We start from the raw sequence: 12,692 nt of genomic DNA, 5'->3' as shown, positions 1-12,692 counted from the left end.
GTAATACTAATGGGAAGTTGGGGCAGCTAGGTGGCTCAGTGGATAGAGCACCAGCCCTGGAATCAGGAGTACCTGAGTTCAAATCTGGTCTCAGACACTTAATAATTACCTAGCTGTGTGGCCTTGGGCAAGTCACTTAACCCCATTGCCTAGCAAAAAAAAAAAACCTAAAAAAATACTAATGGGAAGTCTTCTGGTTTAAATCTACTTTTCTACCTTCTCCCAAAGGCCTCTTCATTTTGTGATTTTTATGATAAATTTAAAGTTCCACAACACTAATTTTTAAAATATATGATCAGCTGTCTAGAGGCCTCAATTTCCTTCCCTATGAAAGAACATCTATTCAAAAACAGGGTGGCACAGCTTGAAAGAAGCTCATCTGAAGAGGATTTGGGGGTTTTGTTGGACTGCTGTGTGGATTATTATAAATCAATGTGGTAGCCTAAAAAGGTAATGGCTATATTGAGAAAGGTGTGACATCTTGGACCACCACAAAGTCCCTTTGTCCTCTACCCTGGTCAGACTGTGTCTGGAATTAATACGATCAGAACCTCATCTCACATTTTGAAATGAAGGCTGATAAACTGGAGGACAGTTAGAGAAGGGCAACCTTGATGGATACAGAAGGAGCTCAATAAATGCTCACTGATGACTGCCTTATGGTAAAGGAACTCAATACCATGTGAGGATTCATGTAAGAATGTGGGGTCTTTTAGTCTGGTCCAAATCTATCTTTGAAGAACCGTCATGTGGATGATGGGCAGCTAGGTGGAACAGTAGAGTACTGGGCCTGGAGGTAGGAAGAACTGAGTTCAAATTCAGCCTCAGACATTAACTAGCTGCGTGACCCTGGGTGAGTTGTTTAACCCCTAATTGCCTCAGTTCTTCACCTGTAAAATGAGAAAAACACTGGAGAAGGAAATGGCAAACCATGCCAGTATCTTTACCAAGAAAAACCCAATGGACAATCCATTGGGTCACCTAGAGCAAGACACTTCTGAATGACTCAATGGCATGTGGAGGGTAGCTTTGATTGTAGTGTTAGATCTGAAAGAGAACATGGAGATTATTCATTCAGATTAGGAGTCTGATGAGGAAACACCATCTAGATTGGCCCCAGGGGGCAGAACCAGGAATGATGGGACTGGTAGTGGGGGTGGGGTGGGGGAGGAAAACCTTGGGAAAGCTGTAACACTGAATTCCTTACTGATTAGAGCTGTCCAGCAAGGGAACAAATGGGAGGGATATTTCCCGGTCGTGAAAAATTCTAGAGGGGAGGGAAGGTCACTTGACAACTTAGATCTACAAACCAGACTTTTGAGCAGCTTGGGTGCTGAAGCACTGTTCCTGGTGTTGAGATGAAGCAACTGAAGCTGGTGGGAGCAATCTGGAGCTAGCAATCAAGGCTGCTCTAAAGTGGGTTGGAATAGTGAGGTCTTCTTTATTGGGCGCCTTCAGCAGTAGGCTTGTCTAGATGGTCTTGGGAGGGGTTCTTGGTCAAGAATGGGCAGACTCGAGTCTCCATGATTCTGAATTTAAGGGTCCTTTTCCCAGTTCAAACCCCTTGGAAGTCAAAGGTCCTATGACTATCATTCCTTCCGTGCTCGCAGTCCCCTTTCTATACATCCCTCTCTTCCTCTTCCTCCCTCTCCCTCTTCCCCTCCCCCTGTGAATGTTCTCCAGGTCTGTGTTATACTTTCTCTCCCCTAGCTCAGAAGCTACTTCCTTGATGACCACAGCTCAGAGTCTAGGACATTGACCCCGAGAGGGCCTTGACTTCTGCCTTCCCCAACAGGCTGTACGTTTGGTACAACCACACCTTTATTTGTGCAGCTGCCAGAGGCAAAACTGGGAATCCAACAGAGCTCCTCCCTGCTCCCCCTCCAGTCCTCCTCCCCTTTCTAGTCTGCTGACCCCCACAACAGGGAGGGCCTAAGTTTCATCTTCACGACTCATCCTCTGACAATAACAGGGTTCGAGGCATTCTCTTAGCAGAGATGGGGCCAGGAAGACTTTTTATTTTGTTTTGTTTTTTAAATCTAGGTTCTGCTGCTCATAGAGGGATGAAAACAGTTAAGGGCTAGTCACAAATAAGAAACAAGTATGTTGTGGAGAGGGCTTGTGTGTATGTTCATGTGTATGTATGAAATGAAATAACTATTTTATGGAATTCCTGACCCTTCTCCATGTATTATTATATGGAACAGAAAGAGATAACATGGTGCTGTGGAAAGTATACTGAATTCACTTGAGTTTTAATCCCAGCTCTGCCTCTTACTACCTGTGGCAGTCAACTAACTTCTCTGGGCCTCAGTTTCCTCATCTAGAAAAGGAAGAAGATATACTAAATGAATTCTGAAGAGCCTTCCAATTTTTAGTTTTGGGTTACATAACATCTCAAAAGAATCTAAACTGTAAGTGACAAGAAGAAAGAGCATTATGGGACATAAAATGGATCATTTTGAATAATTAAATTAAAAGTTCTTGCACAGACAAAATCAGTGTTGCCAAAATTAGAAGGAAAGATCTCATTTTTCAAATCTGCAGAAAACTGAGTCAGATTTAAAAAGAACATGAGTCATTCCCCAATTAATAAATGGTCAACTGATATGAAGAGGCAGTTTTCAGATAAGAAATCAAAGCTATATATAGTCACATGAAAAAATGTTCTAAATCACTATTGATTAGTCAATATAAATTAAAACAATTTTGAGGTATCACTTCACACTTATCAGATTGGCTAATATGACAAAAAAAGGAAAATGACAAATGTTGGAGGAGATGTGGGAAAATTGGAACATTAGTGTACTGTTGGTGGAATTGTGAACTGATCCAACCTTTCTGGAAAGCAATTTGGAACTATGGCCATAGGCTTTGACCCAGAAATATCACTACTAAGTCTGTATCCCAAAAAGATTTTTTTTTTTGCAAGGCAAACAGGCCTAAGTGGCTTGCTCAAGACCACACAGCTAGGTAATTATTAAGTGTCTGAGACTGGATTTGAACCCAGGTACTCCTGACTCCAGGGCCCTAGCCCTTTATCCCTAGCCACCCTTTATCCACTACACCACCTAGCCGCCCCCCAAAAGATTTTTTTTAAAAGAAAAAGGATCTAGATTTACACAAATATTTAGAGCAGCTCTTTTAGTGGTCACAAAGAAATGAAAATTGAGATGGGGAGTGGTTGAACGAGTTATGATATATGATTGTGATGGAATACTATAGTGTTACAAGAAATGATGAGGGGAGGGGCGGCTAGGTTGCACAGTGGCTAGAGCACCAGCCCTGGAATCAGAAGTAACTGAGTTCAAATCCAGCCTCAGACACTTAATAGTTACCTAGCTGTGTGGCCTTGGGCAAGTCACTTAACCCCATTGCCTTACAAAAACTAAAAGAAAAAAATGATGAGGGGAATAGTTTCAAAAAAATTTGAACTGATACAAAGTGAAGTGAGCAGAACCAGGAATACATTATACAATAACAACAATGTATGCTGTTTTAGATATTCTCAATAACATAAAAATCCAAGACAATCTGGAAAAATCTATAATGAAAAATGCTATCCATCTCTCGAAAAAGAACTGGTGGAATCTGAACACAAACAGAAACATGTTTTTTTAAAACTTTATTTTCCTTTTTTTTGTCTGTTTTCTTTTACAACATGACTAATATGGAAATATGTTTTGCATGCCTGAGCACATTTAATAACCTTTATCAACTTCCTTGTCTTCTCAATGAGGAGAGAGGAGAGGGTGGGAGTGTGCATAAAAGAGAATTTGAAACTCAAATTATTAAAAAAGGGTTTAAATTGTTTTTATGTGTAATTGAAAAAATAAAATATTTAAAAAAATTTTAAAACTATAAGTTATCCAAGGGCATGATGGCTATCAGCAGGCTAAGAACTGGTACCTCTGAGAAGGTTAATTCCCATAAAGAACAAGCTAAAAGTCCTTTTCAAGGAAATGTGTGAGTAACAGAGGAGGGCAGCCAGTTGTGTCCATAACATACTAAGGATGTATTGGTGTCCATCTGGAGGCCCACTGAGGAGTTTCCATAGAGAATTTATGGGAAGACAAGGTCAAGGGACAGAAAGAAGGAGACGGGTCTGGATGGGTTGGGACATGCAGCTGTGAGCAGGGGTTCCTGGCTCCCTCAAAGCACAAGAATGAAAAAAATGAGATGAGTTTCAGTCAACTGATTTCCAATGGGAAGCTGTAATTTTAAAACTAATTTCAATCAATCCAACCAAGATCTTCAAATATGCCAATTTCATATTTTTGCCATTGTCATTTGTTTTGTGTCTAAATTAAAATCAGTATGGAACCATTTACCTGGAAAATTCTCCAGGTCTAAATTTCTTCATTCATAGAATTGGGGGAAGGGGTTGATTTAGATAGTTTAAAAAGTCCTTTCTAAATTCAAACCAAGAATATTTTAATAATGTATAAAAAAACACCATTTGTACTAAAATAAAATAAATTTAAATTTAAAAACAAACAAAAAAACAAATTCAAACCACTGATTTCCAGGATCTCAGACAAGTGAATATGTCAACCACCCATTTTGGAAAGTTGCCCAGGTCCACTGAGAAGTTAGGGGACTTGCCCATGGTCACACTAAAATATGTATCTGAAGAATTTGGATTCAAGTCTCCTTAATTCTGAGGGATGGTTACTTGTATTGGAGAGTGGGGTTAGTAGGAAGGAAGGAAACAAACATTTCTTAGGTTTCCAGATTACTAAAATGTTTTATTTAGATATAACTCCCAATGTGGAAACTCCCTTTTCCTAAGGTCCTTTGTCACAGTTCATAGCCATGTGACTTAGAAAAGTCACTTCACTGGTTTTGCCTCCATTTTTTTTTCAGCTGTAAAATGGGGATGATAATTAACCAAACCTAGTACATATTTCAACCAAATTGAGCTATTTTCTCTTTTCCACGTGTTTACCTTTGCATTGGTTAGCTCCAATATCTGCAGTGTTCTTCTTCCATATTTCTATCTCTTAATTTTCTTACTTTTGTTCAAGGCACAAATCAAGAGCCCTTCCTTTCTTGAGGTCATTCCTGTTTGGCCCAGCAACAGTGCTTCCTCTCATTGTGTTATATTTTGGAAGGGCAGAGGGACGGAATCTGTGATTTCGCTACTCTAAGGAACTCTTCATCAAGAAAGTCCCCCTCTGAAACCCTTCAATTTTTAATCTTAGAATGGACTGAAGGCAATTGAAATGGTAAGGGACTTGCCTAGGGTCACCCAGCCAACAGATAAGTGTCAGAGCCAGGACTTGAGTCCAGGTCTTCCTGGCTCCAAGGTCAACTCTCTGCCATGTTTACTAAAAAAGAAAGAAACAGAGGCATAGGAGGACAGAAGGAAAAGAAGAGAAAGGAAGTACACCCAACTGGAGAAGACATCCACGTACATATTCTATTTTGCTCCTGAGTCATCTGCAACCCTTCTCTCTCCTTCCCCTTTCCTCCATATCCATTCTGTTGTCAAGTTTGATGGACATAGGCACAACATATCTCCCATCCAGTCCTTTCCATCAACTCACTGGATAACACCCCAGTTGGGGCCCTTCCCACCCTTCAGCTAAACTAGGTACTTGCCTCCCAGTTTATATTCTGCCTTTTTCAGATGTCTTCAGTGGCCTTTTCCTGTCTCCAGGATGCACCTCTCATTCCTTAGTCTCATGGATGATCATTTGCCTTCAGCCTGCCCTTTCAGACTTATGTCCCACTGTTCTCCTTGGTTTCAACATTGGATGATTCCTTTTCTCCTAAAGGTAGTTCATATCGTCCTACCTCCATGCCTTTGCATACACTAGTCCCACATCCAAGAGTGCGTGATTCTCATCCCTCATCTCTGAAATCCTCTTCCTCCTTCAAAGTTTAACTTGGGTGCCACCTTCTCTGTGAAATTTTCTCTGTTGATCCCTCTAGCCAGAGAGGCTCTCTCTTTTCTTTCTTGGTGAATTGGGTAAATGGATAGAACCCTGGATGTAGAATCGCAAAAGTTTGAGTTCAATTCCAGCCTTGGACACTTACTAGCTGTGTGACTCTAGAAAAGTCCCTTAGCTTGTTTTGCCTCAGTTTTCTCAACTCTAAAATGGGGATAATAATTGTACCTATTTTTTATAAGAATCAAATGAAACAATATTTCTAAAGTGCTTTGTAAATTATAAAGCACTATAAATGTTAGTAGTTAATATTAGTATCATTTCCACCATCATCATTCTCACCTTTACCACCACCACCACCATCATCATCATCACTACCACTATCATCACCCTCCTCATCCTCATCCATATGCTCCTCAGAGCCCCTACAGCACTGTCTACAACTCTCTGGATGTCTTTCCACCAGTTTGTCTCCAACATTAGCTTCCTATATCCGTTTCAAGAGAAAGCTGAGTGGAACTACAAGGTCTCACTTAGAGCAGAAGGAAGATCTGAGTTAAAATCTCTGACAGGCTCTAACTGTGTGTCCATGGACAAATCATGGAACTTTCTTGAGCTCAAGCTGTTCCCTAGTATGTTATCCTCAGTAAGGGAGGAGTTGCCCTGTTTATGTTTTGTCTCTGACCAGACTGTGAGATATGTGTTAAACTCTGGCAACAGAGGGAAGCCTTGAATTTTTTAATGAATGTTAGGATGGAGGGATGGATGGATGAATGAATGATGAACAATAACATCCTTAGGGTCAGAGGCAGTCACACTAATGACAAGGGGGCTCCCTCTCCCCTCTTGTACCGTGGCCCCTTACAAACAATGATGGCAATAGCTGAAATGATATCTCACATTTCAATGGAACTTTGCAGTTTGTAGAGTTGTTTCCCTGAACTACCTCCTTGGCCTCAATTTTTAAGTATTCTAGCCCATTTCCCACAGGTTCAGAGAACTTCAAGGATCTTGTCAGGGAGTGTCAGAACTCAAACTCAGATCAAAGTCTTTTGAGGAAGCCAGAGAAAGAACTAGAAGCTCAGAGAGATGTTCCTTGGGAGTCTGCCCAGTCTGACTCAATCTCCCTCAGGGCCCCAAGGCAACACACCCCACTAAGCTCTCTTCAGCCCACTTCTCCAATATCTTGATGGGGTCTACCACAAACAGATTTCTCCATTCTCTCTATCCTTCCCTCTCCCCCAAAGAGGCCAATGATTGGACCTCCAATGAGATTTCTATTCCTCACCTCCTCCAGGCAACCTGCCCCACTCGACCCTAGCTTGAAGCTGATTGTGCCTGTGCATGTGTTTGCGTGTGTGTGTATGTGTGAATGTGTATGTGTGCATGTGTGAATGTGTGTGTGTGTAAACACAAAGTAATTATTCACTGAAGCTCCCAGATTGATTAACTGATTGCAAGTCCCTGACCCAATGGACCTGTCTGCTTCCCCCGTTGGATTGGGTGATCCTTGAAAGTCTAATTGCCAACCCTGCCATTCTGACCCAGGAAGAGTATAACTCCAGGGCTGGGGTGAGGGAGAGAGTAGAAAAGGGAGAGGCCTTCAGAGTGCATAGGAGTGGCCACCTTTCTAGACTGTTTAATATTTATAATGGAAACCCATAAGATGGTAGATTTGATAAGTGGCAACAGCTAAGAGACTGGCACTCTGTTGGTGCCTAGAGAAGGTTAGAAGGCAGAATGGAAAGGCAGCTTGGCATCAAGGAGAGGACGCTAGCTGTTGAGTCAGCAAGATTCTGGCTAGGTGACCGTGAGCAAATCGCTTCCCTTTCCAAGGTCCCAGGCAATTCACTTCGGAGAAGGTGGCAGCCTGTCTTGGTGGTGGCAATTTCCTCATAAGGGAGTGCCCCATTCTGGTGAAATCACAACTCCAGTCCTTGGCCCTATAAAAACAGGACATAGCACATGGATTTTCACCATTGTGTCTTAGAGCTGGGGAGAGCCAAAGAAAAATAGGCCAGAAGTCTAGATAGAGTATGTTTTAGGAATTTACAGTCTGCTCAGGGAGAAAGATGAACAAAGATTTTTCATCAATCTATGAGCATCTGCTAAAAATGAGCCCGAGAGAGGCCCTGGCAGAGGACTATGGGGCTTATGAGAAGGAAGAAGATCACAGTTGGCTAGGGGAAATCAAGGCAGATTTCCCAGAAACTGAGGCATCCGGGGTTGAGCTTTGAGTGACATTTCACCAGGCAGAGATAACAGGAAGGTCATTCATGGCTATGGAGGGAGTAGACCAGAGGCTGTATTAAGGGGCAATGGGCATTCCAACTGGGCTGCAACTCAAGAAGGGAATAATAAGATATAAGTCTGGTCATGTCAGTTGGGACCAGATTGTGGGGAAGCTTTTGATCCTAGGTTCAGCAATTTGAACTTGATGGGGATGGCAATAGGGAGCCACTGAAGGTTCTGTACCCTAAACAATCTAGGAATTTTGCATTTACAGAATGCATCTGTCTTCCTTTCCTGTTAATAATTGTACCCAAGACATCTCAGTCTGAGGGACAAAATGGACCACCACCCTTAATAGAACCTAAGCATCTTGGAGCTGGAAGGGACTTCATAGCAATTTTGTCCAGCCCCAAACCTGTTTAGGAATCATCATCAAACCAACAAACATATATTAAGCTCCTAGTGTATATCAGTCCCTGACCTAATCATTGTGGATATTGCAAAAGTCAAAAACGATGGTTCCTTCCCTCTAGGATCCTGATAGGGAAGACAACACACAAGCAACTCTGCCTTGATGATCAGTATAAATATATGTATCTACACATCTCTGCATACATTTATATTTGTGGATCTATATCTATACAGTAATGAAAAATCAGCTCAGGGAAGGATGATAAGAGGATAATAATAGAAAATGTTTTATACCTGTGAGGATGGAGGGACTGAGATTTCCTTCACCTACTCTGCAGAGACCTTGTTATACCCAAAGATGTCAGCTTTTGAGGGGCAGAGACTGTATCCTTATGTGTCACCCAGCACTTACCACTTATTTTTGGTGGGGAGTGGGGCAAGGCAATGTAGTTAAGTGACTTGTCCAAGGTCACAGAGCTAAGTATTAAGTGCCTGAAGCAGGATTTGAACTCAGGTCCTCCTGACTCCATTGTGCCACCAAGCTGCCCCTCACTCATGAAGGGACTAATAAATACTTCCTGACTAATTGGCTGGCCATCCTCTCCTTCCCCCTTGAAATCTGACTTTAACTATCCTTAAGCAGCCTGCATCCTCCTCCCACTCCCTGGACGTTCCATCACTTTCCTAGAACACCACTTTCCTGTCCCTTCTCTCACTCCCTTGGGTGTTCAGAGACCTCACTCTCACTCACTCAGTTATTCAATGTGCATTCCCATCTATTTACACAAAATCATTATAATCTGGGGCAGCTGGGGGATCTAGTGGATAAAGCTCCTGCCATGGAGTCAGGAAAATCCAAGTTCAAATCCAACTTCAAACACTTGATGTTACCAGCTGTGTGTCCTTGGATAAGTCACTTAACCCCTTTATCTCACAAAAATAAAAATTTAAAAGTACAAATTGATTTCTGGGGAGAGAGGGTTCACCTGAGTGCTCCCATGAGACATGAGTAGGAAAGTTATTTGGGGACCGGAGGAGGGGTCTTTTAAATTTTTCATAGTATCTGCTACGAGGAAAACCCCAAATGTGATCACAGAGAGTTGGACGCAGCTGAAATGACTAATCAACAACCACCCTGCTTGGGTCATGTCTTCTCAAATACTCCTGGATTCCCTCGAAGCTAGCGTGATCCATCCTAGGATTTAGTCTAAGAACAAACACTAGAGTCAATCATTAGATTCCACATCTGCCTCTGGAAGGTCCTCAGAGGCCACCTAACTCAATCACCTCATTTTACAGATAGGGAAACTGAGGACCCTGGAGGATTTGCCTAAAAAAAATCACACAGTCAGCTAATTAGCTGCTCTCTGCCAGATACTTTGCTTAGTGTTGGGCAGACAAAGACACAAAGCAGAGTTTTGTTCTAACTTCCAATTCAGTTTAGAAATCTGGAAATGAGTAAGTGAATGAGTGAATAAGTCCATACAGTCGGTGCTTAATCATTGCTCTTTGTCTCCTGGAATATCTCCCAAACCACTGCCTTTATCCCAGTATCCCTCTAAGTTCCCCAGAGGACCAAAGCACCCCTGAACAGACCCAGGGTGGGTCACTGACCTTCTGCCCATATGCCAGTCCTTTGTCAAAGAGGGCGATGCCGGCCTCCAGCTTCTGGACCTGGTCGTTCTCATTCAGGAAGCCCACGTCAAAGACTGAGGCATAGCCCTGCTCGGCCAGGCACCGGGCGGCCCGAAGCTTGAGGTCTGCCTCAGTGGTCCCTTCCTGCTCGGTCTCCAGGCCCATGAGACTGGACAGCATCTCGGTACATTGGGCCCCTTCTTGTTCCAGACCCAACTGATCATAGACATAAGCCAGGTTGGCCCAAGCATTGAGGTTGTCTGGGGCTTTCTGGGTCACCTGCAGGAAAAGCTCTCGAGCCTGCTCCAGCTCCTCCAGGTAGAAGGTGAAGACCCCCAGGAGGTTCCAAACTGCATAGCACAGGGGCCCAGGCTCAAACTCCAGCTCCGTCCGAAGGCTCTCCCTCTGCAGCTTCATGTCCCGGCCTCGGAAGGGGGCTCGGGTGCCTGGCTCAAAATTCAGGTTCAAGTCCAGGTGGAAGTGGCCAGGAAGATAATCCATCTCCTCCATGAGGGCTTCAATGTCCTCCTCGGACATCTCCTCTGGGCTGTCCCCCAGGGGCAGAGCCCCGGCATCAGGGAGGCCCGGGAGCATGGTGGGGGGTGCCAAGCCCTCCATCCAGTTCTGCCGTTTCCTAGCTGTGTTACGTTGGGGGAATGATTTCCCTTCTCCGGGCTCGTGTCCCCATCTGTAAAATGAGGGGACTGGAGATGAGTTCCACGGAGCCTTCCTGACTTCGATCCTACCCTCCACTCCCTGAGGATCCTTCTCCTCTACCTGAGGGCCAAGCCTTCCTACCTGGCTCTTCAGGTTTGTCAAAGTCTGGGGGAGGAGCTTGTCAGGGGAGAGGCCTCCCTAGAGGAAGGGTAATGGAAAGGTCAGTCGGTGCTGGGCGGCTGCCAGAGCTGGGGAGAATTCAGGTCCTCACAACAGAAAGTGCCAGAACTGAAAGTGGCCTTGGCGATCATCTCATCCAATGCCCTCACTTTTACAGCTGAGGGCACAAGCTGGGAGAAGGGAAAGCACTTATCCAAGGTCATACAGTCGGAACAAGAAGAATGGGATCTTGAGCCCAGGTCCTAGCCAGGCAGAGGATGATTAACTGACCGTGGGCTTGTTGGCTCCCCTCCCTGTCCTCCACCCACACCCCCCTCCCAGGGGTGATTCCCAAGGTGGCAGGAGGGGAGGCTGAACAGCTAGGAGAGGTGTGTCCTTGTGTCTTTGGGTAAACTGTTAAACCAGCCCGGTCAAGTCGAGGATTGTGAGAGAGAGGAATGATGGAGAGACAGCCGGGGTGCTAGAAAGATCATGGGATGGACTGCTGGGCAAGCTGGGCTCCAGTCCTGGCCTTGCCACCAACACAGTGTGGGACCTGATGAAAATCCTTCCTCCTCTCTGCTCTCAGCTTCCTCTTGTGAAAGAGGAGTGTGGGGAGGGGAGGGGAGGGAGGGGAGGGAAGGGAAGGGAGGGGAGGGGAAGGGAGGAGAGGGGAAGGGAGGGGAGGTGAAGGGAGGGGAAGGGAGGGGAGGGGAGGGAAAGCTAGATAATAGTATATCTTGAAAAGGTCTGAGGGTCTTAGTGACCTGCAAGACCAAAAAACAATAGAATTTTAGGTTATGTGAAAAAAACCTGACTTCCAGGAAAAAGGAGGGGAAACCAAACAATGGAATGCTGGGAAGAGTGCTGGTTTGAGAATCCAAAATTCTATCTATTTATTTGTTCTTTTTCTGTCATTCAATCATTTATTTGTTTATTTGGTGACTGTCAGATGCACTAGACGAGGGGCTATCAATACAAAGGTGTGCAAGGTCTTCCGTCATCCCTTGGCTCTGACTGCCATGTTGTGGATCATTTGGCCTCTCTGGAACCTATTTGTCTCTTCTTTAAACTGGGTTTATTTGATAATACTGGGTGATGCCCATGTATAACTTGCCGTGGGTCTGAGATACAAATATTAACATCTGAAGATGCTAGATTGTTCTGAGAGAGCATGACTAGAAAGCCTTTGTTCTTTCAACTTCTTGTGGATGATTGTTTCAATTACCAAGGATGTGTCTCTCCATTCTAAGGCTTAGCTTTGCCTTTAGGGTGTTTGGGGTTGATCAAAGAATTTTTTTTTTTTACATTTTTCAAGGCAATGTGGTTAAGTGGCTTGCCCAAGGCCACACAGCTAGATAATTATTAAGTGTCTGAGGTTGGATTTGAACCCAGGTACTCCTGACTCCAGGGTTGGTGCTCTATCCATTGCACCACCTAGCTGCCCCTGATCAAAAAATTATAAATCTAGAGTTGGAAAGACTTGAGAGTCCATGAAGTCTGACTATGTCATTTTACAGATGGGGAAATTGAGGCATGGAGCAGTTAAGCTACCAATCTGAGGTCACACAACTTTTAAGTATCTGAGCAGGTTTTGAATTTTAGGGGCTCGTGACTGGAGAGAAGGGGTATCAATAGATAGAAATGTGGGCTACTAATCTCTACCAAAGATCTCTGCTGCTGCTTATTGACTTACTTTTTTTT

The 12,692-nt window shown here is 43.9% G+C and overlaps 1 protein-coding gene across 1 annotated transcript in view; it reads right to left on the bottom strand.

Moving 5' to 3' along the window:
* TTC22 (tetratricopeptide repeat domain 22) overlaps nucleotides 1-10,983 on the bottom strand; it is a 33,791-nt gene extending 22,808 nt beyond the window's left edge. Inside the window, exon 1 of the mRNA XM_074221348.1 lies at nucleotides 10,152-10,983. Within this exon, the coding sequence (XP_074077449.1) occupies nucleotides 10,152-10,790 (639 nt within the window). The 5' untranslated portion in view covers nucleotides 10,791-10,983. The remainder of the gene's footprint in view (nucleotides 1-10,151) is intronic.
* Between the last annotated feature and the right edge of the window lie 1,709 nt (nucleotides 10,984-12,692).

Source organism: Macrotis lagotis, chromosome 2 (assembly GCF_037893015.1).
Source record: "Macrotis lagotis isolate mMagLag1 chromosome 2, bilby.v1.9.chrom.fasta, whole genome shotgun sequence".
Lineage (NCBI taxonomy): Eukaryota > Metazoa > Chordata > Mammalia > Peramelemorphia > Peramelidae > Macrotis > Macrotis lagotis.
This window is presented reverse-complemented; position numbering and strand designations above follow the sequence as displayed.